The sequence below is a fragment of the Maniola jurtina genome, chromosome 13 (assembly GCF_905333055.1).
Source record: "Maniola jurtina chromosome 13, ilManJurt1.1, whole genome shotgun sequence".
NCBI lineage: Eukaryota > Metazoa > Arthropoda > Insecta > Lepidoptera > Nymphalidae > Maniola > Maniola jurtina.
Window position 1 is genome coordinate 6,539,869 of NC_060041.1, and position 23,143 is coordinate 6,563,011.

General features: G+C 36.1%; 4 protein-coding genes across 7 annotated transcripts in view; 2 read left to right on the forward strand and 2 right to left on the reverse strand.

The window, feature by feature from the left end:
- Positions 1-2,861, forward strand: part of LOC123871423 (bromodomain-containing protein 1) — a 15,652-nt gene extending 12,791 nt beyond the window's left edge. The window contains exons 20-23 of one of the 2 annotated variants that reach the window (XM_045915221.1): positions 52-156; positions 543-669; positions 1,237-1,334; positions 1,604-2,861. In XM_045915221.1, the coding sequence (XP_045771177.1) occupies positions 52-156; positions 543-669; positions 1,237-1,334; positions 1,604-1,934 (661 nt within the window). In that variant the 3' untranslated portion in view covers positions 1,935-2,861. Of the gene's footprint in view, positions 1-51; positions 157-539; positions 670-1,236; positions 1,335-1,603 lie in introns of both variants that reach the window. The other variant, XM_045915222.1, reaches the window with a different exon arrangement.
- The window catches only part of LOC123871426 (cytosolic 10-formyltetrahydrofolate dehydrogenase), a 17,774-nt gene extending 1,250 nt beyond the window's left edge, over positions 1-16,524 (reverse strand). The window contains exons 1-15 of one of the 3 annotated variants that reach the window (XM_045915227.1): positions 16,372-16,524; positions 15,639-15,780; positions 14,897-14,994; positions 12,740-12,876; positions 12,083-12,234; positions 11,302-11,420; positions 10,180-10,443; positions 9,485-10,089; positions 9,077-9,404; positions 8,580-8,742; positions 7,972-8,090; positions 7,551-7,748; positions 6,926-7,098; positions 6,167-6,366; positions 5,403-5,706 (exon numbers count right to left, since the gene is read on the reverse strand). In XM_045915227.1, the coding sequence (XP_045771183.1) occupies positions 5,651-5,706; positions 6,167-6,366; positions 6,926-7,098; positions 7,551-7,748; positions 7,972-8,090; positions 8,580-8,742; positions 9,077-9,404; positions 9,485-10,089; positions 10,180-10,443; positions 11,302-11,420; positions 12,083-12,234; positions 12,740-12,876; positions 14,897-14,994; positions 15,639-15,780; positions 16,372-16,398 (2,781 nt within the window). In that variant the 5' untranslated portion in view covers positions 16,399-16,524 and the 3' untranslated portion in view covers positions 5,403-5,650. Of the gene's footprint in view, positions 1-5,402; positions 5,707-6,166; positions 6,367-6,925; positions 7,099-7,517; positions 7,749-7,971; positions 8,091-8,579; positions 8,743-9,076; positions 9,405-9,484; positions 10,090-10,179; positions 10,444-11,301; positions 11,421-12,082; positions 12,235-12,739; positions 12,877-14,896; positions 14,995-15,638; positions 15,781-16,371 lie in introns of those variants that run through there. The other 2 variants (XM_045915228.1, XM_045915229.1) reach the window with 2 other exon arrangements.
- On the reverse strand, positions 3,229-4,636 carry LOC123871462 (NADH dehydrogenase [ubiquinone] 1 alpha subcomplex subunit 7-like). The gene is made up of 4 exons (XM_045915303.1): positions 4,465-4,636; positions 4,295-4,383; positions 3,976-4,077; positions 3,229-3,367 (listed from the first exon to the last, which is right to left on the reverse strand). Exons 1-4 carry the CDS (start codon positions 4,531-4,533, stop codon positions 3,295-3,297), a joined length of 333 nt encoding a protein of 110 aa, XP_045771259.1. The 5' UTR covers positions 4,534-4,636; the 3' UTR covers positions 3,229-3,294.
- A 1,680-nt stretch (positions 16,525-18,204) lies between the features above and the next one.
- Positions 18,205-22,582, forward strand: LOC123871463. The gene is made up of 3 exons (XM_045915305.1): positions 18,205-18,216; positions 21,069-21,270; positions 22,398-22,582. Exons 2-3 carry the CDS (start codon positions 21,099-21,101, stop codon positions 22,553-22,555), a joined length of 330 nt encoding a protein of 109 aa, XP_045771261.1. The 5' UTR covers positions 18,205-18,216; positions 21,069-21,098; the 3' UTR covers positions 22,556-22,582.
- Positions 22,583-23,143: the final 561 nt, after the last annotated feature.

Genomic DNA, 23,143 nt, shown 5'->3' on the forward strand with positions numbered 1-23,143 from the left:
TCTCTCTCTATGTATTATACGCACATACATTTAATAATGTACTCCATCCAGGTCGTCCAGCAGTAGCTCTGTGTGGTCGCAGTCTTGTTCGTCGTGCACCCACTACGACGAAGACAACGCGTCCGAACACTCATGCTCACTAAGCTCTAGTGATGGGTTAGTATATACCACTAGCTTTTACATGCCCACGACTTCGCCCGCGTGGATTTAGTTTTTACAAATCCCGTGGGAACTCTTTGATTTTCAAAGATAAAAAGTAAGCCTATGTCGTTCTCTAGGTTTTCAACTATATTCATGTAAGAAATCTGCTAAATCCGCTGCTCCGTTGCGGCGTGACTGAAGGACAAACCAACGAACATTTTCGCATTTATAATACCATGCAACTGTTGTCATGCTATTTTCATTTGTTCATTTCTCGGCGCATTATTCAAACGGCTCTGTAGATTTTGATCATCTGGTAACGGAAAGGTATGGAAGACGGCCAGAAACGGATATTTTAATTTTAATATGAGTTAACTAGAGTTTTTTGCTACGTATCGCAGATCAAGTTATAACGAAACAATGGACTCGACGGTAGAGGGCGGCAGTGGCCCGGAGCCGCGCAGACGCGGGCGACGCACCACTAGAGCTGACGCATCCGATGCTGAACCTCCTACTACCCCTGTCAAGGTAATATTATCTCACCATAAACATATATGTACCTACCTGCCTATATTTTGTTGTGCTTTGTATGTGTTTTTGTACTAATTTTGTGGTGTACAATAAAAGTATATTCATTCATTCATTCGTTCATTATAACCGACCTCTTAGCTCAACAGGTTGCGAAACTGAAGTGGCCATGAGCAGGGTACATAGTTCTGAAAACCGATAAACGTTAGGGTTCCAAGATCCTGGAATGGCGACCGGTTCTATTTTTTGCCGGATCTTGTTCAATTGTATCCGGATCAATTGTATACTTAAATGTGAACAAGTAAATCGGATTATTATCGGATAATTGTATTACCACTAAATCGGATCCGGCATTTTTTTTGTACGATCGGACCGATTTGTAGTCCCAAAATCGGATAGCAAAAGCTGGATCTGTTTTTTGGTGGATCCCACAATCGTATGCTTGTGTGAACGCCTACATTTGAATGCTGTTACCACTAAATCGGATCTTACAAAAATCAGTTTCCGCTAAGAATCGAATGTCAGTGTAAACGCTCGGTAAGTTCGCATACAATTTTATGATTTTAGGGTCGCGGTACACGATCGTCCACGTCTAAAACGCCGGTAAAATCCACGCAGCCGGATATTCAACTGGAACCATTGCAGCTTGTATGGGCTAAATGCAGGTAATTATATTTTACTAATTCATACTTGAAATGTTACACAAATCTGAATGGGGATGTTGTCTCTATTAAAAATAAATAATTTCTTAGTGATAGAGGCTCTTCCAAAATATGTAAAATGAAAACTCTATTAGTTTCAAGCTAATGCTTAGGACTTCACTATCACCATTTCATACAAGCTTCCATACAAAGCGTGTAAGAGAGACTGATTTGGTTAGATGGCAACATCTGTGTTATAGTTATTAATTTAATGGTTTTTGCTTGTCCCACAGAGGATATCCCTGGTACCCAGCCCTAATCATCGACCCGAAGATGCCAAAAGGCTACATTTACAACGGCGTACCTTTGCCTGTACCACCACAAGACGTTCTAAATCTCAAGAAAAACTTCTCTCATGAACCTGTTCTTTACCTGGTGCTATTTTTCGACGTAAAACGCACCTGGCAATGGCTGCCACCAAATAAGCTAGAAGCTTTGGGTTTAGATAAATCTGTGGATCAAGCAAAGATGGTTGAGTCTAGGAAACCCACTGATAGGAAGGCAGTCAAGAAGGCCTATGGTGACGCAATGCAGTTTAGGAAGCAAGTGGATGGGGACAAATGACACAGGTTTAGATATCGGTCTAGAAGACCGGCTAGGAATAGAGTGTTTAGCTTTGGAACATTCTCGATGATGCACATTCGTACCCCAGAAACTACAGATTCTAGTGATTAAAGATTTTATCTCTATAAATTAACTTAAAACATGTGAGCCGCTAAAAATAAATGACCTTTTAAAGGATTGAAACTCCATTTTATAATAATACCCTTAGAAAGTAAAATCTTTATACATAATTTTTTTTAATAATTAGATACTAAATTGTGAACATTAAATGTTACATGAAATAATATTCGGCGTAAAGTATTGTAATCTCAATTTGTATTGTCTAATTAATGGTAAAGTATGATAATGTTTAAGAGGTGAATTGGTATCTTCTAGGATTTGTGGTTTGCTTCGAGTATGATAAAAACCGTTTAGAGTAAGAAAAGTAATGTATAAAAACAACAGCTATGTTAGGATTTTTTTTATTTATTTTATCTATAGAAGTAATGACCTCTGTTTTGTTTATTTATTAAAAATAAGAATTGATAGAATATACAAGAAATTTTAAACCAGACTAAATTATAATTTGTAATCGTGAGTTTGCACTGATGTAACATTTTACATAAAAACATGTTGAAAATTATTTCTGGCAATGTACTGAACTGTATTTGCATTGTCCTGTAATTTATTAAATAAAATTTTTTAGGACCTTTCAATTAAATCTTGAAATCTGTCAGAGAATTTGCCCGATTTTCTGCAATATGAATGGAAATTCAACAAAAAAACCTATGGGATATGGCATGTACGATAACCTGCCAAACATGTTGAATGGTTTTTGGTGTAAACTCAGTGTAAGTTTCCCTTTCCACAGCTGCAACTGTTATATTGTTACTATTTTTAAGTGTTAACTACTTTGTGTTGTTTGTGTAATTAAAAACTTCAAAAATATTCATCTTTGATTTTATACAACTATATCAACTTTTAAGAACCTTATTTCAGACAGCAAAGTTAGATAAATACTAAGGGCCGGCGCACATATGGCGGAGCGCAGCGCAGAACATTTTTCACAGTCAAAATATTATCGACATTCATTGAAATAATATCTAAAATCAATTGTGCATCCGTGCGGATACTCGCCCATCCGCGAGCAGTCCCGCGCGTGCTCGCGCATTCTCTGGTAGAAATTCGCGTAATGTGTCATGCGATTAGAACTTCACGAGCATGGTCTGCGCTGCGCTCCGCCATATGTGGGTTGGCCCTTAGAGATCCTTTTTAATGTAACACAAGGAATAGAATTAAAACATAAGAAAATGTTGAGGTGAAATCTATATATTACAATTAAATTAATAACAACAAAATGATTGTGTGACTTAAATAAGTTTTATTCATAATGTTTATCCCACTGGAATAGCTTTCCTGGAGTGGGCCTAACATTGACTGCAGCTTTGGGTGTTCTGAAAAAAAGTAAGTATGTAAGTATACAAAAACATTTCAGTTTGTTCTCACAAAAATGGTTATTCTAAAACTAAATGATAGTTCTAGCTAATTCCTAGATAACTTAAAAGACTCAAAATACTCCAGCTAAGGTCATATGTATTCCTGATAGTAAAGAGAGATTTGTATGTGGCACATGTGAGTAGCTGTGTAGACTAGGTAGATACTGGCACAGTGTTTACATATTTGAATGTGTCGACGTAACAGATTTATCAATACCCAGTTGAAACCCTTGAACTGAGACAGCTGAAATTTTGCACAGGTTCCATTTATAATGTAGACAAGGAAAAGGCAAGATTTTTAAAATTCCTACAGGGAGTTTGTAGTTGTAAAATATGGGAGATGAAATCAGCAACCCTGTGGACAAGGCGCACACAGCCAATGGGTGACATTAGACTTAACAGTATAAAACTGGAGTAGTAAGCTTTGTCTGACTCAGAATATCTAACTGCAAACAGGTGCAATTTTAATGCCTGCTCACTAATATAATAATGTTGCGAACATAACATAGTTAGTGAAGGCTAACATGATATACTACATTTTTGTAACAATAAACTTCATTTATTACCCTTTATCAGCACTGCTGTCAGCAAGCAGTTTTTGAGTGAGGACTAGAGGTGGTTTGACTTCCCGGCGACCATCACGAGTGTAGTAATAGTTGTGGGCATGTCTGGAAATTTAATGGGACTGAATAAACACGCCTCTTTATTTATTCCTATAGACCCGTGCTCAGTACCTAGTCGATCGAAGAAATAAATGAGATGTTTTTTACTAAAGCACCAGAGTGTATTTAAAAAATCCAATTATAAGATGAAAGTAAACAAATCATAATAAAACCATAGATATGTATAAAACATAACAATCAACAAATAGTAGTTAAAACATACTTGTGTGAAGGTCCATCAGGAATTTGCGGTGGCGGTTGAGTCCTAGCTGCTATGAGGTGCTCAGATCTCAAGGCAGTTGTATGTTTTCTCTACAAGAAATTGGAATATCACTACATATTTCGATTTGGTTATGTTACATAACAAAAACAATAAGCAAAATCTACGCTTACGCCAAGAAGGAAGTTTCTAAAAGCCTGCATAAGCGGCGAAATATCTCGTAGGGGAACTTTATTGCTCATTTTGGTAAATTAAATTTTACAATTTTACAAGTTTTATTTTGATTTTCGACATACGACAGAAGACTCAAGAAACAGCTGAGAAATTCGACAGTTTATTGGACATTAAATGTCAATGTCAAATATGACTGACAGAGTAACGTACCATCTCTATGAAAAGTACAGTTCCATAGTCTATGAACGTAGTCCTTTCTCGTCTGGCTTTTACAAAGATTAGCCAATGTCAAGTTTGTAGTTATTTGTAACAAGTTAGTTTTAAACATGTTTTAAACTATACAAGTGTGGACCCCGTCTGTGCCGGCGCTCGCCGACATACGAACGGTACCCCCTTAGAGCACTTTCCAGTCAGTTTTAACAAAAAAAAAAACACTCCAAAAAGGCAGAGCACGTCCGCCAGCTAACACCAACACAGACGAAGTCCGGAACCAAAGAATATACTACTCTCCTAAATTTTATGATTCTAAGTCAACGAGAAGTACCCTAGTTATAGGTTTTTTTGACAGACACGACGGACGGACGGACTGACAGACAGACAGACAGACAGCCAACAAAGTGATCCTATAAGGGTTCCGTTTTTCCTTTTGAGCTACGGAACCCTAAAAATATGTGAATCTAAAATAATTATGGTCAATAGAAATTATGTACCTGAGTGGTATATTTGACAGGAAAAATAAAACCAGCGCTCTAACTATCATGGTTTTCGTGATATTAACAATAAACCTCTACAAACAAAGTTAGTTTTGCGGTTCGTTATCAAAAGTGATTCTTACAGATTTACTTTTTCTGCCGTACGGAACCCTCGGTGCACGAGTCTGACTCCCACTTGGCCGACTTTTAGTGTTACATGGGAGTAAAATAAAACTATCAAACAATAAATTTTTATTGTAATTTGTACATATTTAATTGATATAATTTCATCGTCAATCAAGAATAACATTAATCGTAATTATAATACCTACACAGTTTTTAATATCTTTTCCATAATATAAAACAGGTTAATACATATAAATCATTATTTTATAGTGTAAAAATTAAAAACTAACATTATGTCGAAAACATTTAAGTATGCAACTAGATTATAAAGAGATTAAGAGATGAAATCCGGAGATTGTACAATACTTTAATATTCTATAGTAACACATTTAGTTTTAAGATATTCATTGAGAGCTTCTTGACCTGTAACAATAAAAAGTATGATAATATACAAAATATAAAAGTACAAATGTTATTATACTTAGCCCACTTAGTTAGGTAGCAATAAATGTTTTAGATAAGGTAGTACTAATTCTCTTGCGATGTAATATAAGTAATATAAATAATCAACTACCTCGAGTTACCAACGCGAAAAAGTCCTGACAGTTTTTGCCCATTATTATTATAAAGAGAGGCTAGAATTTTCAAAGTCAATTTACTTTATAAAAATTTGATTTTAAAAAGTGTTAATCTATTCTTAATCATTGATTTCTCAAAAGTCCAGACTAATGCCTAAAATCCGGATAATTTAGTCAGGACAAATTCTGATAGCCGTACCGTGAGAAGATCGAAAATAATGAAGACGATTATATCGTCTTCATTAAAAAAGACTTCAAGTCTTCTTTTGCTAGCGAGAAAAGGTTAATTGTGAAAAAATACCCACCCAAGTCTTTGCCGAATCCAGATTGCTTAAAGCCTCCAAAAGGTGCAGCCACATCAGTCTTATTATACGTGTTCACAAACACGGTACCCGCATCTATTCGTTCCGCAAACTGTAGAGCACGCGAAATGTCGCGCGTGAACACACCACTCGCCAAGCCGTATTCCGTATTGTTAGCTCTGCGGATGACGTCGTTTATGTTTCTGGAAAGAAATTGTATTTTAGGAAACCTCTCAAAAGATTTCAATAACTCGACGGTTTAGGAGGTGGGCTGACATATCGACGAAAAGACATTTTTGCATGGTGTGTTTCTTTTTCTTAAATTGGATGAATAGCATAAGCAAAACAGATTGTGGTCAGATTCATAATTAGCGCCATAAAATAATGTTGAAGTAACTAGTTACCACATATAGTAAAACTTCTAAGATTATAAAATTTTCTTGGCTCGTTGTCTGAAATGATCAAATCTCACGCAGGTATATGTTATAAGTTGGTTTGGGTAAAGGAAGTGTAGTTTCAACTTTCGCAGTGAAACTGTACAACATTAGTCAAAATATTCAAAAGTCCGATTGTTCAGAAGTGGGATGAGAAGTTTAACTTTCACAATGTTCCCAGAAGAAAAAATAGCACAACTCATTAGACAGTTATTTGGTTTTGTTTATGCGGATAGAATTAATTAGATACCTAGGATTAAAAAATTGGTGAATATATATTGGTGAAGTAGATAAAACAAAATTTTATCTTAATATTGACATAACTTACTTGCTACTGAATTTGCTAATAATCATAATAGGTCCGAAAGACTCCTCCTTAGCGACAAACATGTCATCAGTGACGTCAGTGAAGATGGCAGGCTGGAAGAAGAAGCCTGGCCTGTCCACGCGTTTGCCGCCGTACACCAGTCTGGCGCCTTCCTTTACGCCGCGTTCGCAAAACTATAAAAAGCGTTTCAAAGTTTCAAATACCATCCGTAATTCCTACACAAGGGTAGATATTACGCTCACCACAGAACTTCTAAGAAGGTAACGCTCACCTATTGAATATAGGTGGGTTCGGCGATTCCCGGGATAAAAGTAACCTAAGTATTAATATATCCGTCTCTGGGATGTTCAATCTCTGTACCAAATTCGTCTAAATCGGATAAGCGGATGAGATATGAAAAGGTAACAGATCAGGCGACAGACGAAACGAAATCATCTATCATCTGCTACTTCTTTATAGTAAAATTCCACAATTTTGTGGTACCGTATACAATAAAAGTACCTACATAATATATTCATTCAGTCAATTCCACAATCAATTTGTGCCTTTACACCTGAAGTCTGTAGGTACCAAGTCTGTGAGTTACTATTACAACAACAATCTATAAAAAACTGACAAATCTTACCTCCAGCAATTTATCCATATGCGCTTTATGGTTCTGTGGCCCATGAGCTGTTCCTCTATGCAGAGGATCGCCGATGGTCATCTTTTTGGTCTCTTCCACAACACGTCTAACGAATTCGTCGTGTATTCTCTCTTCGACGAAAAGACGACCGGCAGCTATGCAGTTTTCACCTTTGTTGAAGAATACTGATGCCATACCCTGCAAAATATTGGTATAATAGAATTCAATTGTGCCCAAATTGACAACCTACTGCTCTTAGAATAATATTCTACGGTAGGTACTGCTAATCTTTTCACCGCGAACAGAGATAAGTAGTTATCCTTTTAGGAATGTCAATTCAAAAAAGCCATGTGCGAATCTCATTCACCCACCAAGAGTTCCGTAGCTTGAAAAGAAACATAATATCAATTAATCTACTTACGTTTCTAACAGCTTTTTCGAGATCACAATCCTCAAAGATTACCAACGGCGATTTTCCACCTAACTCCAGTGAGACTTTTTTCATGTTTGATACTGCACACGATCTCATTATGGTTTGTCCTGTAGGAAAAACAGTGATTTAGATTATGTAGGTGACTTCCGTATAATTTTGTGATGACCCGGTTTTATTTACATATCTTCTTCTGCTAAAGTGATAAACATATTAATAATATTTTTATCAATATAACCGAATCTATGTCACGTGTATTATTAATATCGAAATGCGTTGCTTTCGCCTCATAAAGTTATGACTTTGGTCCTACGTTTTCGGCAAGTTTTGCACTTTTCGTCTCTAATCAAGATTAGTAAAGCCTACGTCTACTTATTTGTATCTTTGTAATATAATATTATAAGTACCTATTTCTAGCAATATGAATAGTCTACGTCAAATTAAATTAAATTGTTGCAATGTTGTGCAACATAAATAATATGTATGTAATAATATAATATTTAGTTGGATGCACTTTTACTGTGTTTTACCAGGTACCTATCTGCTGTCGTTTATCTAGTGCATATGTCTCATTAAGTAAATTAAAAAATATATCTTACCAATTTCTGTGCTGCCAGTGAAGCCCAGCTTCCTAACAAGTGGATGGTCGGCTAACGCTTGGCCACAGATCGTTCCGCTGCCTGGCAGGATGTTGATCACACCCGGAGGAATACCAGCTCGGGCAGATAATTCGGCGAACTTCAGTGCTGTTAGTGGACACACCTGAAATAAAATGGTTATGACATACAGACATACAAAGGTATAGTTATTTTAAGTTTGAGTACGGATCACTAAAAACAAAAAATAAAAGTAGAAATTAATTTGTGTTAAACATTCAATACTCTAATTTAATTCTTCTGGTGATACCTATGTATTAAAATAACTTTACGCTACGCTATTATATCGTAGTAGTAATTGGTATGTCGCTATGATGTAGGAATCGATTAGGGGATGGATTTTAAACCACTTCCAAGTTAGTCCATTTCCATCGTAGACTGCATCATCACTTACCACTAGGTGAGATCGCAGTTAAGAGTTTAATTTAAAAAATACTTACGGCAGCTGGCTTCATAACAACTGTATTTCCAGCAGCCAAACACGCAGCCATTTTCCAAGAAAGCATCATGAGAGGATAGTTCCAAGGGGTTATCAATGCACATACTCCAATCGGCTCCTTTTTCGTTAAAGTCAGATTTCTATTAGGCCTAGCATGATTAATAGGTATTGTAGATCCCTGAATTTTGTCGCACCATCCTGCGAAATATCTCCAGGTATCTATGGACATTCCAACGTGGGTTTTTAAGGCTAATGTGTAAACAGCTCCTGAGTCGATAGATTCGATAGTTGCTAATTCTTCTTTGTGTTGTTCCATGAGATCTGCTAATCTGAAAAATGCATCAAAATAAAAAGGGGACAAGAAATAGAAATTACTTACTAAACTGACTCAAAATTTTGATTAACTTACCTAAACAATAACTGTCCTCTATCTCGAGCGCTAATTTTGGACCATTCTCCTTCTTCGAAAGCTTTCTGTGCAGCATTGACTGCTCTGTCTACATCCGATTTCGAGGCACTCTGAACTTTACATATCACAGATTCATCACTAGGATTTATTAACGTTAAAGTTTTCCCACTATCAGAATTAACAAATTCACCATTAATAAACAATTGCGTTGGAAATTTAATTTTCATTTTATTTATTTCTAATTCTACACCTTCGTAAACTACTTCCTTATTGCCCACACAACCTCTCGCCTTTAAGATAGCTATGGTATAAAATTCTTCAAAGGTTGTATTCATATAGACATCTTCATTTTGTAATTCTATCTCAACTAAGTCTTTGATTTCTTCTACTAATCTAACTACGTCCATGGAGCCCGCTCCAGAACTGAAGAAATCTGTATCATTTTCTATATCGATTCTTAGTATGGCCTTCCAAACATCCCGAACGCTTTCGATAAATTTCTTTTCTTCTGCAGTAATTTCGAGGTGAACTTTATTTTCATTTGCTTTGAAGAAGTTTTGTGCGTTAATCATTTTACCGTTAACTTTTAATCGTTGAACGTTAAGCTGAAACAGAAGTTTGTTATAAAAACTAACTTGCACTTTTACTTCAATAAGTTTGGTGTATTATTTATTTTTAAACAAAATAACCCTTACTCTAACTCCGTCGTTTGCAGTGATTAACAGCCCAGCTTCATGTATGACAGCAGGTTTCTGTAGACCAGGTATAACAAGTTTGTCTCCTTCTGCTTCATACTCGCCTTCCCAAAGTGAAGATCCAAAGAATTTGACTTCAATGGAAGCTTTGCTTTCATCGATGCCATCTTTGTGTTGAGGCTGAATGAATGTAGTTGCCCCAGGAGAGGAGTCTAGACCTCGAATGAAATTATGTAATGCCACGCCGCCTTTTAACCAGTCAATCTAAAATAGTTTATATTTTGTTGATTATAGAAAATAAGTAGTAGGGAAGACAAAGTGTTAAATAGTTTGTGACCCAAAGCAATACCTATCTATCTATCAGATCGAATACTGAAAATTTCTACATTAGAAGGAACTGTAGAGATGTTCTGAGGTTTATCGCGATGAGGACGAAATAGAAAAGAAGAGGAAAATTACCTATGGTTACTAATTTGATACAAGTAGTGAGACATGACATGTTAATCAACTTAGCGTTCGTATTTTTACACGTAACCTTGTTAAAAATATTTATTCAAAAAATTTGAAAGTCGTTGTACACGTTAGGTATCCTTAGTTTTATGTAGTTTAAGTTAAAAAAGATAAAATTAGCTAAACTCTACGTAATATATTGTTAATTATGTATACAAGTTGATGATTGCAAGACATACCTACGTTTAGTTATCAGTTTATTTAATACATGTCGTAAATTTGAAAAGCGAGTGTCAATTGGTAAATTGAAAAGCGATGTGATAATTGGTAAATATAACTCGTAAAGAATACACAATGGGTCCCGTTTTGGTGATAAGATAACTGCAATGGATAGTACGATTCAAGTCCTGCTTCGGATGCTGCATTGCGTTTTCGTGACTGATTTTTTTCCCAAACCCTATTGCATAACCCGTTGCACTATTGTCGTACCTACTCCTAGCACAAGCTTTACGCTTAGTTGGAGGGAAAAGGAGAATATTAGTCGAGTATAGAGAGTTAAAAGAGCACAATCCAAGCTTCTAGCTCTCAAATAGGAAACGAATCGTTAGTTACCTAATTGCTAACCAAAAGCATTGTGTGTGTTTTAAGCTTAAAACAGACAAAATATCTTACTTGATGGGTTTCAGGCTTGAACAGAGCTGGATCGTAACTAGCGCCTTCTTCCGTTTGAGCTATTCGTGGCGCTGATCCATTAGCTACCAGATTAACTGATTTCGCCAACGCTTTAATACCTATGGACAAAAAACGATGAATCAACACATATTGCAACTCCTCATAAAATCATTGTCACCATAGTCCTTCTCATAGGTCTCCTTGGTAGTTAGATAAATATGGGAAACACTAGCGTTAATATTATAGCTTAGAAAGTGATAGTATAGTAGCCTCGATTATGTTCTAAAAATATTATATATAAGTTATAACTATACCACATTAAAATGAGACAGCCGGCTAAACTAGACTCTTTCGAAAGGTCAGTGCTGTAATCACGTATGTTGATGATTTTGTAATTTGAATTTCTTGTAGCAGAAAACAAGTTAAAATAAGAACAACGAATTTCTATTGAAAAAGCGCAGCTAGATATTATTTTAAAGTTTTATTAGTTAACCTATAGGCTTTCCCATAGTCGGGTAAAAAAGAAAACATTATTATCATCTTTTAAGTAAAATATTATGATTATACCCATCGCAGGCTCATTACAGAGCACGGGTCTCATCTCAGGTCCATAGTCCATTACGCGGGCCAAATGTGGCAGACTTCACACACCTATGAGAACATTATGAAAAACTGCCAGGCATGCAGGTTTCCTCGCGATGTTTTTCTTCACATTTAAAGCAAGTGATATTTGATTAATTACAAGGAAAATATAGGTACATAGTTATAACTTTTTACTGACCTTCTGGATAAAGATACTTGTTGTACAAGCTATCTACAGTGTCATCGATCGTGCAAGGAAAGCTTCGTTGGAGCAATATAGGTCCAGTGTCCAATCCGTCATCAGCCCAGAATATCGTCAGACCACAAGTTGTGTCGCCTTCTATCAGTGTCCTGGTATACAACATTTAGCTATTTAGCATTAGGATATTTATACATCAGGTAAAGTTAGGAATAAGAATTTGTTTTTTTTTTACTTGATGATACCGATGATAATGATTTAGGTTTTTAAAAATCGCGTGGGAACTCTTTAATTTTCTGAGATAAAAAGTGTCTATGTCTATCTCCAGGATGCCACCTACTTAATATCTCTGTACCAAATAATATGTGATGCTCGCGATTCGTGCTCGTGGATTGAGCTTTTTAAAAATCCCATCGGAACTCTTATTTTCCGGGATAAAAAGTAGCCCATGTTTTTCCCCGGGATGCAAGCTATAGTTAGCTATAGCTATAGTTAGCTATGCAAGGTCAAACGAATGGGCCCTAAAAAGCTAGCTGACAGACAGACATACTTTTGCATAAAATTAATATGGATGACGAATGTTAGTGATGTTATATGAATTCGAATGATTTAGAATGATAAGTAGGAGTGTACATGTACACAGAAGTCGCTACTAACCAGTTAATAGAGGATGCTCCTCTATGCCTTGGTAAGATGCTGGGATGATAACAAATACTCTGATACTTTGGGTATTGGATCACTTCCATGGGGATGAACTGGGTGCAGAATGGAAGAACATTGATTTCTGCATTTACCTAAAATGAAAAAGATACCTATGTTATTTAAGTAGTCGGTTTTTGTTTCATATTTAATAATCTCGAAGTGTTGAACTTCATTCTACTATAAAAAATTGGAAATTGTATCACGCTAATTAAGGAGTAAAACTTTTGGATCTTACTTAGTTCTCAACGGACCTCTTAGGCTTTCGGTAAAAAAAAAAATTTGGAAAATGCGGCTATGTCCATGTAGGAAAAATTTTTTCATTTAAGAATTCGTCCAAATCGTCCTGCTATGGGTTATCAATTTCAATGTATTGAACGTCGTTGAAGAATTCGTCCAAATCGTCCTGCTATGGGTTATCAGTTTCAATGTATTGAACTGTAAGTTGTGTCCGTTTTTCTTTTTTAGGCTTTTGGTAAGTATTTCAAATTGTGGGTACGAGTAGGTACCTATGTGGATATTTATATCATTTGGCATAAAACGTAAACTACTAATGGGTACAGGAAGGATAAGATACAAGAGGTCAGAAGTGAAGCAGTGCCCCGAATTTGATAAGGTGAACATGATAAAAGGACGTGCTAAAACACTGATTTATCTAAATAGGTAACACTAGCTTCTCGCTCGCGACTTCGAATCAAAACTAGGAACAAGAATAAATTAATTGGATGGATATCAGCAGTTACTTGTGCATGGTAACCTGGTAGTCAGTGACGAGTGACGAACTTCCTGGCGCAGTGGGAAGGGGTATTATAAGTGGGAGGTACCGGGTTCGATTCCCTGCAGGGGTTTAGAATTTTATATTTTCTAAATTTCTGGTCTGGTAGGAGGCTTCGGCTGTGGCTAGATACCACCCTACAGGCAAAGCGTGCCGCCAAGTGATTCAGCGTACCAGTATGATGCCGTTTAGAAACCAAAGGGTATGGGTTTAATAAAAACTGTTTACCCTTTCCCGGTTAGCCCGCTTCCGTCTTTGACTGCACCATCACTTACTACCAGGTGAAATTGCAGTTAAGGGTAAACTTGCCAAAGCCAAGTTGTTTAGACGTGGGCCTCCTATTCGGGAGGTCGAGGGTTCGATCCCGAGCACGCGCCTAACATGTCGGAGCTATGTGCGTTTTAAGCATTTAAATATCATTTGCTTTATCGGTGAAAGAAAACATCATGAGGAAACCTACATAATGGTCTCAAGTCTCAATGCTATCATTAATTTAAACGACGCCATGAGAAATTAATAAATCCTAATCACGTATATTATTTGAATAATAAATTAATATCATGCACCTATCAATCATTTAATCGTGTTTTGCATATTTTACAATTTTTATCTGAGTACATGCATTTTTACTACGCACTAATCAATAAATATTTTTAAATCCTGGGTAGAGGCGTAATATTGTGATGTGAGCAACACAGGCCATATTGGAGTAAATAAGATTTTTAATAAGTTTTGTTTCCTGCATGACTTTCGCTGGCAATCAATGTCGTTTATTTACTTAAATAGGTACCTAGTCAAGGGGAGTGGCTTGTGCAGGGTTTTGATCAGGATAGGCAGACCTAATCACATTTTTTTAAACTAATAGTTGATAAAAATCTTTGAAGTAGGCCATGATTATGCCATATGCAAGTATGAAGCCCGCTACTACCTTTTGGCATTTGATGACATAAGAACTAAATATAATATATTATGCTTAGTTCTTAGATGTTACGAGTTTTTCCGCTTCGGAGTAATAGAAACTAGCACTTATATTTACAGATTCTCTAAAAGCGGTGATAACCCAGTGGTTATCGGCCTTTCAGTCGGGGGTTCGATCCCGGGCACGCACCTCTTAACTTTTCGTAGTATGTGCATTTTGAATAATTAAATATCACTTGCTTTAACGATGAGAGGAAACATCATGAGGAAATTTGCATGCCTGAAGTTTTCAATGATGTCCTCAAAAGTGTTTGAAGTCTGCCAATACGCACTTGGTCAGCGTGGTAGACCATGGCCCAACCTCTCATTCTGAAACCCATTCTCAGTAGTGAGCCGGCGATGGGTTGATCATGGAGACTTACCGATTTGTAGTCCTCTAGCACTTCAGGAATGACCTTCCCTTTGACCCTCCATGTTTTATATTTGAACACTGGTTTTCCATTCTGTGCCGCAATTGTAGCTACAAAAAAAAAGCGATATTAGATAAAGATATTGAGGTGTTTTATTACATTTGAAAATCGTCATAAAAATAAAGGATTAATACAAATATCAGTTCCTATCATGTAAAAAATGCAATTTTTCAGTTTGTAAGTAATTCTAACTTCTGAACGAGGATGGTGGTATTAGCTCCTTATTGAAAAGAGCAACCGCCGAGTTTCTTGCTGGTTCTTCTCAGCAGGAACATCATTCCGAACCAGTGGTAGATTATTTTGACGATTCGAAAGCACTTGTAAAAGTTTACTTGAATAAAAATAATTTGAATTTGAATATTTTTTTAGAAATAGAGCATTGATGTACAGTAACCCACTAGGTATATTTAAGCATTTAAGTAAATTAATAAACAATATAAACTTACTAAGCTAGTTATTTTAGACTTACTCGTAGCTAAGCTATATCGCATTATAATAGTGTAAACTGAAAATAGCAAACGCTGAGTTTCTTACTGGTAGAAAGAACATTCCAAACCAATGGGTAGGCAGGTTCTTTTGACGATTCAAAAGCACTTTTAAAAGTTTATTTGAATAATCGCCTATACACTTCAAATATTTACTGTCACACACAGATTCACTTAAATAACGATCTAATTAAAAAAAAGTAACGCACCCAAAGGGTCTTCCCTGTTCCCTTTATCCAGTACTGTGAAAACTCCGACCACCTCATGTCCGTCTTTTTGAAGTAACTTGAACACTTCAGCTGCAAATGTACTCTGTCCTATGATTGCAACACGAAGCTTTTTCTTAGGAGCCTAAAATATTTTTAAAGTTTTTAATCAGAACCAGGAAATACACCTCATACACCGATTGCCATCTCGATCTGTCTCGTACTATTATTTGGGAATACTTAATTCGAATATATTCATCACAAGCTGATGCCCACGCATTTATAAAATCCCGTGGGAACTCTGATTTTTCCGGGATAAAAAGTAGCCTATGCCACTATATCCATGCAAAAATTATGTCAGTTATTTCGTTGCGGCGTGATTGAAGAACAAACCAACAAACAAACACACTTTCGCATTTATAATATGGGATTCAATACAATATTAAAAATAAAGTGAGGGTAGAAATCTCTCTAGTAAAAGCAAAATGACTTGTGGAATTCAACAGTAAGTTCAATTTAATAAATAAGAAAGATTTTACTAAAATCAGGATTAAAAAGTATCACTAAATAAAACTAACAATATTACATATTTATAAAAAAATTATTTCAAAAATAATATCCGTAAGTACCTAAATATTGAAAACTGAGAGGCATGTTAAAAATGACTAAAGCTTTGTACCTACCTAAATTACGTTTTTTCAAAACAAAATTATACAAATTGATTATTCAAAATTACCTCATCAGGCACTGCAACTGGTGGCATGATGGTAATCGAGACACTTTCTAAAAATATAAAACAGTGAATGAAGGTGGTAAACTATTGCCGAGCTCACTGGTCGAGCGTCGATTCGCGAGCCGACTAACTTAGCCTCCGCGCGCGTGTTTCTTTATAAAGAAGTTTCATATTCACCTTGGCACTGGTTATCATTCACCCTTATAAAGTAGGTATACATACTTAGCCATTCATTGTTTTCATCAAAAGCATAACCCGCGCAAATCGTAATATTGATGTTTGTAAACAATAATTACCTGTATTTTTAAAATTTTTGTGACTGTGCTTTTACCTACACAAGACGCAGTTTCGAATTCCGCCGCTTCCGCAATTTTTTATATGCCTACTTATTTAAAAATTATATAATTACCCATTTTACAATTTGTTTGGTTAACGGGTTTAACGGTAGAAATTTCAGATTCCTCTTTCTACCTTCATGCTTACAAAAGTTGCCTTTATTGAAAGGGATTGGTAGTCAAATAATATTTTCTTTTTTTCAACATTTTCTCATTGTGGGAGCAGTAGGTACCTACCTGTTTTCGTAATAATCATAGGTATCGTAGTAATCATTTCGTTTTTGGTTTTTGGACAAGTTTCTTAGGGTATCTTGTCCTGTTTTGCCTTTCTCTGGAAACCTCTGCGTGAGCACTGACTTTGGCCACTAGGTATGGAATTGGCTAAACGGTACCCTTTAACATGTATACGAAATCAGTAATCACACTTTAAAAAGCCAAAAAAGAAAATCAGGACTGTCAAAAATTAACCAAGCACTGTTAGAAGCATAACTTTAAAAAAATTCAAGTCATGTCTAGGAGATTTTCTAATACAGGCATCTTTTAGAGAATAAATAGAGCTCATCACCACCATCGTTAACCGATAGACGTCCAGTCCACTGCTGGTTATAGGTCTCTTGTAGGGATTTCCACACGCCAAGGGGTTACACCGCCTGAATTTAACGGCTCCCTACGATTCGTTTGATATCGTCTATGCGCCTAGATCTGGGAAATCTGCCAACGTTACGCTTTCGTGTGTGAGGTTGCCATTCTAGCACCTGCAGTGCCATTCTAGGACCCCTAGATCCGTTTTTTTGAACTTTCTTTGCCCATTGCCACTTCAACCTTCAGCTTCGCAACCCGTTTAGCAATGTCGGTTAGTGTCGTTCTGCCGGTACTCCTCATTTCTGATTTGATCACGTAGGGAGAAATTTTCTTAATTATGAGGTTCATAGTTAGACACCATGTCTCGGATCCATCATCACTGGCAACACACACGATTTTAACGATCGATTTTATGATAGATGGCTTAGCTTGTGGCTTTGGTTTACAACAGACCAGAGCTTCGCCATCCTAAAACCGAGAGAAAAAATTGAAGATGTAAAGATAAGTAGGTACCCGCCTAATGTCACTAAAAATAGAAACAAAAGAACTGCCACAAATAATATTGATACTGGTAGTAACCAGAACACATCAAAAATTAAAACCAATTAAACTGAAGAAATTCACACGTCACAAAATAAAACAAGAGGTGTCCATCAGATTTATACTTGTATTGTAGGCATGAAAATAATATGGACCATAGTTATTTTTTTCACCTTAGGGTCATCAGCTGTATGGAGTTAGCCGATAGTGAACAACTAAACTAGTATTCAGTAACTGGTTAGAAGCGGTTACGTGTCGAAACGAACGGATGGAGACATGCAAGAAAGGCTAATTGCCTGTCGATTTGTTGGCGTTGTAGGTATAGTTTGATGTTAGTTTTGCTCAATACAACGTAATGTATTGTATGTACGTGTGCGTGTGTTACGTGCAGGTAATATTGCGTTGTTTTTTTTAGATAATATGTCACTCTTAGTAATTTAAAAATGGTGATACAATTAATAAATATTTTCCTGACAGTACATATATACTTTACTTGAGTAACTACATACTCGTGGTACGTACTCAAGTACTAACATAGGTAAGTGCAGAATATTTGCATAAAATGAGATAAGTACGTACTTGGTTTAAACTATAATTATGAAAAACTTACTTATTTGAAAATATATCGGAAGTGTAACTAAAAATTAGTAGCTATAGCTGATTGCAACTCCATGTCTGAATAGTGAATAGGTGCAGTGCAGTTACCTACTTAACGTCAGCGATACGAGCTTAGATTTTTCTATTTCCGGTATAATAGGTATTATATACACGTACATACACGCTATTTATACAGATACAGCCTACTTATACATAATAGGTACATCTTAAGATTATATAATACAGTACACTGATAATAAATCGGTACGAATAGGTGATGATCATACTTTTATGTTTAAAAAAATTAAAGCCAACAGCTGAAGTTGCACTTTTTGGAACTAAATACCTATTTTGCACCTATTTATTATTTACCTATCTATTTATGAATCAATAACTTAACTTAATAAATAACTCAATCAGTATTGAATGATTAAGTGAATTTAAAAGTTATTTAAGAATTCAGTGGATTGTTAGGTATTTTTTATACTGAAAATCAAAGACTTTCCAGAATAAAACCTAGCCAATGACTAGTATACAAGCTATCTCTGTACTTCGGCAAATAGGCCAGAAAAGGGTAACATACAGACATACACCTTAATATCTATATATAATGTTAACTATCTATTTTCAAAACTATCATGTGTTTGCCAATAAACGATTAATATTATTGAAACATACCACTTACTTATACCAGTTAAATCCAGTTTGATGCGTGGTCGTCAGTTACTATTATTGTGCCAACCACTTGACCTGTGATAACGATGGAATATTTGTTCTTCGACAGGTCATCATTATCTGTTTTGTCACCATTATTGAGCGCCGTATTGGTAAAACTGGTCGCTTTTTTAAAAATAAAATTAGGTATGGAAACAATGGGATCTTATTGTGTCGGAAATCTCGAATGCCAGTCGCTACAGCAGAGTACCAACTGTGATTTTTTTATCCAGAGTAATTTCTTATTTAAACTCATTTGGGTGAACCTACGGCTTCTGCTTTTCCCGCTAGCTATACTTAAATTGGAAACTTCAAAATCGGCATTTTTTTATGCAGGCGCGACCTTAGATTGCATTATCAATTGTAGGAAATAAATTAAAAAACCTTACTCTCTATGACTCTCTCTCTCTCTGTGACTTTGGTCGCTGCCTACCCTGGACATCGTTATACTAATGATGATGATGATGATAAATGTTAATGAATAAAAAAACCGGCCAAGTGCGAGTCAGATCCGCGCACTGAGGGTTCCGTACTTGGGTATTTTTTCCAACATTTTGCACGATAAATCAAAAACTATTAACTATGCATAAAAATAAATAAAAATCTGTTTTAGAATGTACAGGTAAAGCCTTTTCATAATATGATACCCCACTTGGTATAGTATCTTACTTTGAAAATTGAAACACATTTTAATTTTTTTTAATGATGTAACCACAAATTCGCGGTTTTCAGAATTATTCCTGTACTTTTACTATAATACCTACCTACCTGCCAAATTTCATGATTCTAGGTCAACGGGAAGTACCCTATAGACAGACACGACGGATGGACAGACGGACAGACAGACAGACAGATAGATAGACAACAAAGTGATCCTATAAGGGTTCCGTTTTTTCTTTTGAGGTACGGAACCCTAAAAATTGATGTCACAATAATTCGTGAGGTCCTCTCTCGAACTGCATGTTGAATTTTTTGAAAACAATGTTGTTTGTTGTTGTCTCATTCATTGTTTAGACCATTGTCTTGCAACAAAGAAAACTTTACAATGAAGTTTCAATTCGGTTCATATCTCTGAGTGGATTTCAAGACAAACACACGTAGTAGTCTGCTTTTTAATTTTTCCGAGCGATGGTCTTCTGGACAATTTTTGTATATACTTTAGTGTTTACTGTGATAGAGGTATATTTCGTAATTTCCAATGTTTCCAATGTGGTGGTTTCTAACATAAAATTTTTACTTTCATCTTCTGTGTTAGATTTTGTATGTGCTAACTAATGTCCACGGAGCTAGGTTACAATAAAATAATAGAAAAACCTGAAGTACAGCTACCTACTGGCTTACTAATCACACTAATATTATAAAGGCAAAAGTTTGTATGTGTATGTGTGTGTGTGTGTGTGTATGTGTGTTTGTGTGTGTGTGTGGGTGTGTGGGTGTGTGTGTGTGTATGTTTGTTACTCCTTCACGCAAAAACTACTGGACGGATTTGGCTGAAATTCGGAACGGAGATAGATAATATCCTGGATTAGCACATAGGCTACTTTTTATCCCGGAAAACGAAAGAGTTCCCACGGGATTTCCACGGGAAAAAACTAAATCAACGCGACAACTAAACAACGAAGTCGCGGGCGTCAGCTAGTTAGGTAGATATTTATTCAAAAGCACGTGACAAGTTTTCTGTTGAATTCACTCTTTTGTTAAAAGTTGGAACCATAGAGATAGTATGTTGGAACTGTGAAAATTAGAGAGCTTTTATAATCTCATTAATTTGTTTGAGGAAGTGATAACAAAAGTCTATCTTTTAGTTTCCATTGAAACATTTTTTCATAGCTGTAAATTTGAATTTTGTCGATTTTTACACTACTAATATTTATTATTAATAAATACTAGTAATAATTAATATAATTGAATACTCTACAAAAATCATTACAGGACGTCACATCAACCGAAGAAGAGCTAACAATGACAGAAATGCCACTGTCGCGATCACTGGGCTTCCAAAGGAATTTGGATGATGCCAGGGTGGGCGAAGAATATATGGCTTTGTATGAGAAGTTAAAGGCTAATCAAGCTACTGCTGGACAATTTGGGGATCACAACGTTGGATTTGGTACTGATCTTACTAGACTTAAGGGTGCGTTTTTTAATCAAATAGATCAGAAAAATATAACTACGAAATTTCAATGGCAGTCCTGGAGTGTCAATTTATGTTAAATGAAAGTTTTAGTTTAGGCTGTGAGATGGATGCATGTGATATAACTACTGGTTCTTATCCTTCATTACTTCATTGACTTGCACTGAGCGATAATCCCTGGTGGGTATCTACAGGGCTATTGCAAGGAATAAATATACTTAAAAAGAACTTAATTAGGCTATTGGATGGGGTGCGCTGGAATAAATATTTGGCGGTAACATGTCAGAAGGAAATACTTACGTCTTCCTATTTCCAAGAATAGGTTACGCTATTGCAAGATGTTATAAATTAAGAAATATGACGACTATTTGCCTATTAGATGAGCCCACGAATTAGCCGACGCGACGTTACCATTTGCCGACAGCTAACTACAAAGCTGCTCGGCAAACGGCTAGGGCATACAAACAGGTGTTACATTGATTCCACCCATTTGAATTCTAGTGGACCTTGCTATGACGCAATTAGACATACCAACCCTCGAGCTAAAATTCTTGCAACCCTAAGCCTAACCCATGCAAAATCTAAGTGACAAAGACGGGTTTCCAACAGGGCAACCCAGAGGTCAGGATAGGATATTGGGTCTGTGATGATGCTACATACCAAAAAGAAACTTATTTGAAACAAAGGAATTTGTCAAAGGTGCCCTGCCCCACAAATATTATTTTCGTTACCTGAGCCCTGCTTTGTGTCAAATTATAATAAGGATGTCAATACATGTTTTTGCATTTATTCCTGCAGTTCATCAACTTGTTGTGATATTAATTCATATCCACGATCAATGGTGGGTACAATGGTCGCTGCATTTATGTGCTCAGTAAACATTGCTATAATAAATCCAGACGATATTACATCTCAAAAACATCCTTAAAATTAAGATTGAGCTGTTTGGGAAATATCTTGGTTGGGTCACAATAAAATACTTCTCCCTTATTTTGCTCAGTTGTGTGAATTTTTGGTAGTGAAAGGCTTCGGTCATGGCATTACTTATATAAAATATGGTAAAATAAATGTAACAAGCAAAATATTATGGAGCTCGTTGCTCTCATCACCAATTATTTGTTTTTCAGGTATATCTGATCGCCGTCGATCTACCCGTATGAGTTCCCCAATGAAAAGTAGACGGGCACGATCACAGGCTCTCCGCAGAGAGAAACTGAACACTCAAAGTCTAAGGAGCCATATAGAGCATTCTAGACACTCCAGTCTTGAACAAAGCGTGGTTTGATTAAATGTTTTTTATTTGATAACTAATGTAGTTTTATTTGCGGCAAAGTTGTATCACATTGTCATTTGAGTAGTCAGCGCCTGATTTCAATGTATAGGTGACTGAGGCTAAAATCTATAGAGCGTACTTTGACTTTGCTCACTGTTAAAACGAGACAGCATTATAACGCTCATATCGATCTGTCTCGTTTTAACTCTGACTTAAGTCTGAGCAAAGTCAAAGTACGCTCTATAAATCTCAGCCTAAGAGCACGCGAGGGCCAGACCTTTTAGATTTTATAAAAGCTCAAAGTTCATATGCGTATTGACCTCAACACATGGAGAAACAATCAGCGACTATGAAGTTTGGATCATGGTGGTTTTGGTTTGGGAGATAACAGGTACTTAACAAAGGTGTAAACAAATCATCAAAGTTTTATACTTTTATATTTTCTTTGGAATAGTATATTAGAAATCACGTCATGCATTACCAGACACAGTATCGTGGCAATCCTCTGCCAGATACCTTAAATTACAACATGGCATTGTATATCCAATCTTTGAAAAAAGCAACCGCCGAGTTTCTTGTTGGTTCTTCTCGGTAAGAAAG

Excerpts from the sequence above, each read along its gene's own strand:
- LOC123871462 (XM_045915303.1), bottom strand. The coding sequence starts at position 4,533 with ATGAGCAATAAAGTTCCCCTACGAGATATTTCGCCGCTTATGCAGGCT. Across the intron at positions 4,078-4,294 it reads CCTGATGGACCTTCACACAA|ACATGCCCACAACTATTACT; the intron begins GTATGTTTTAAC and ends TTAAATTTCCAG. Across the intron at positions 3,368-3,975 it reads GACAGCAGTGCTGATAAAGG|AACACCCAAAGCTGCAGTCA; the intron begins GTAATAAATGAA and ends ACTTTTTTTCAG.
- LOC123871463 (XM_045915305.1), top strand. The coding sequence starts at position 21,099 with ATGACAGAAATGCCACTGTCGCGATCACTGGGCTTCCAAAGGAATTTG. Across the intron at positions 21,271-22,397 it reads TGATCTTACTAGACTTAAGG|GTATATCTGATCGCCGTCGA; the intron begins GTGCGTTTTTTA and ends TTTGTTTTTCAG.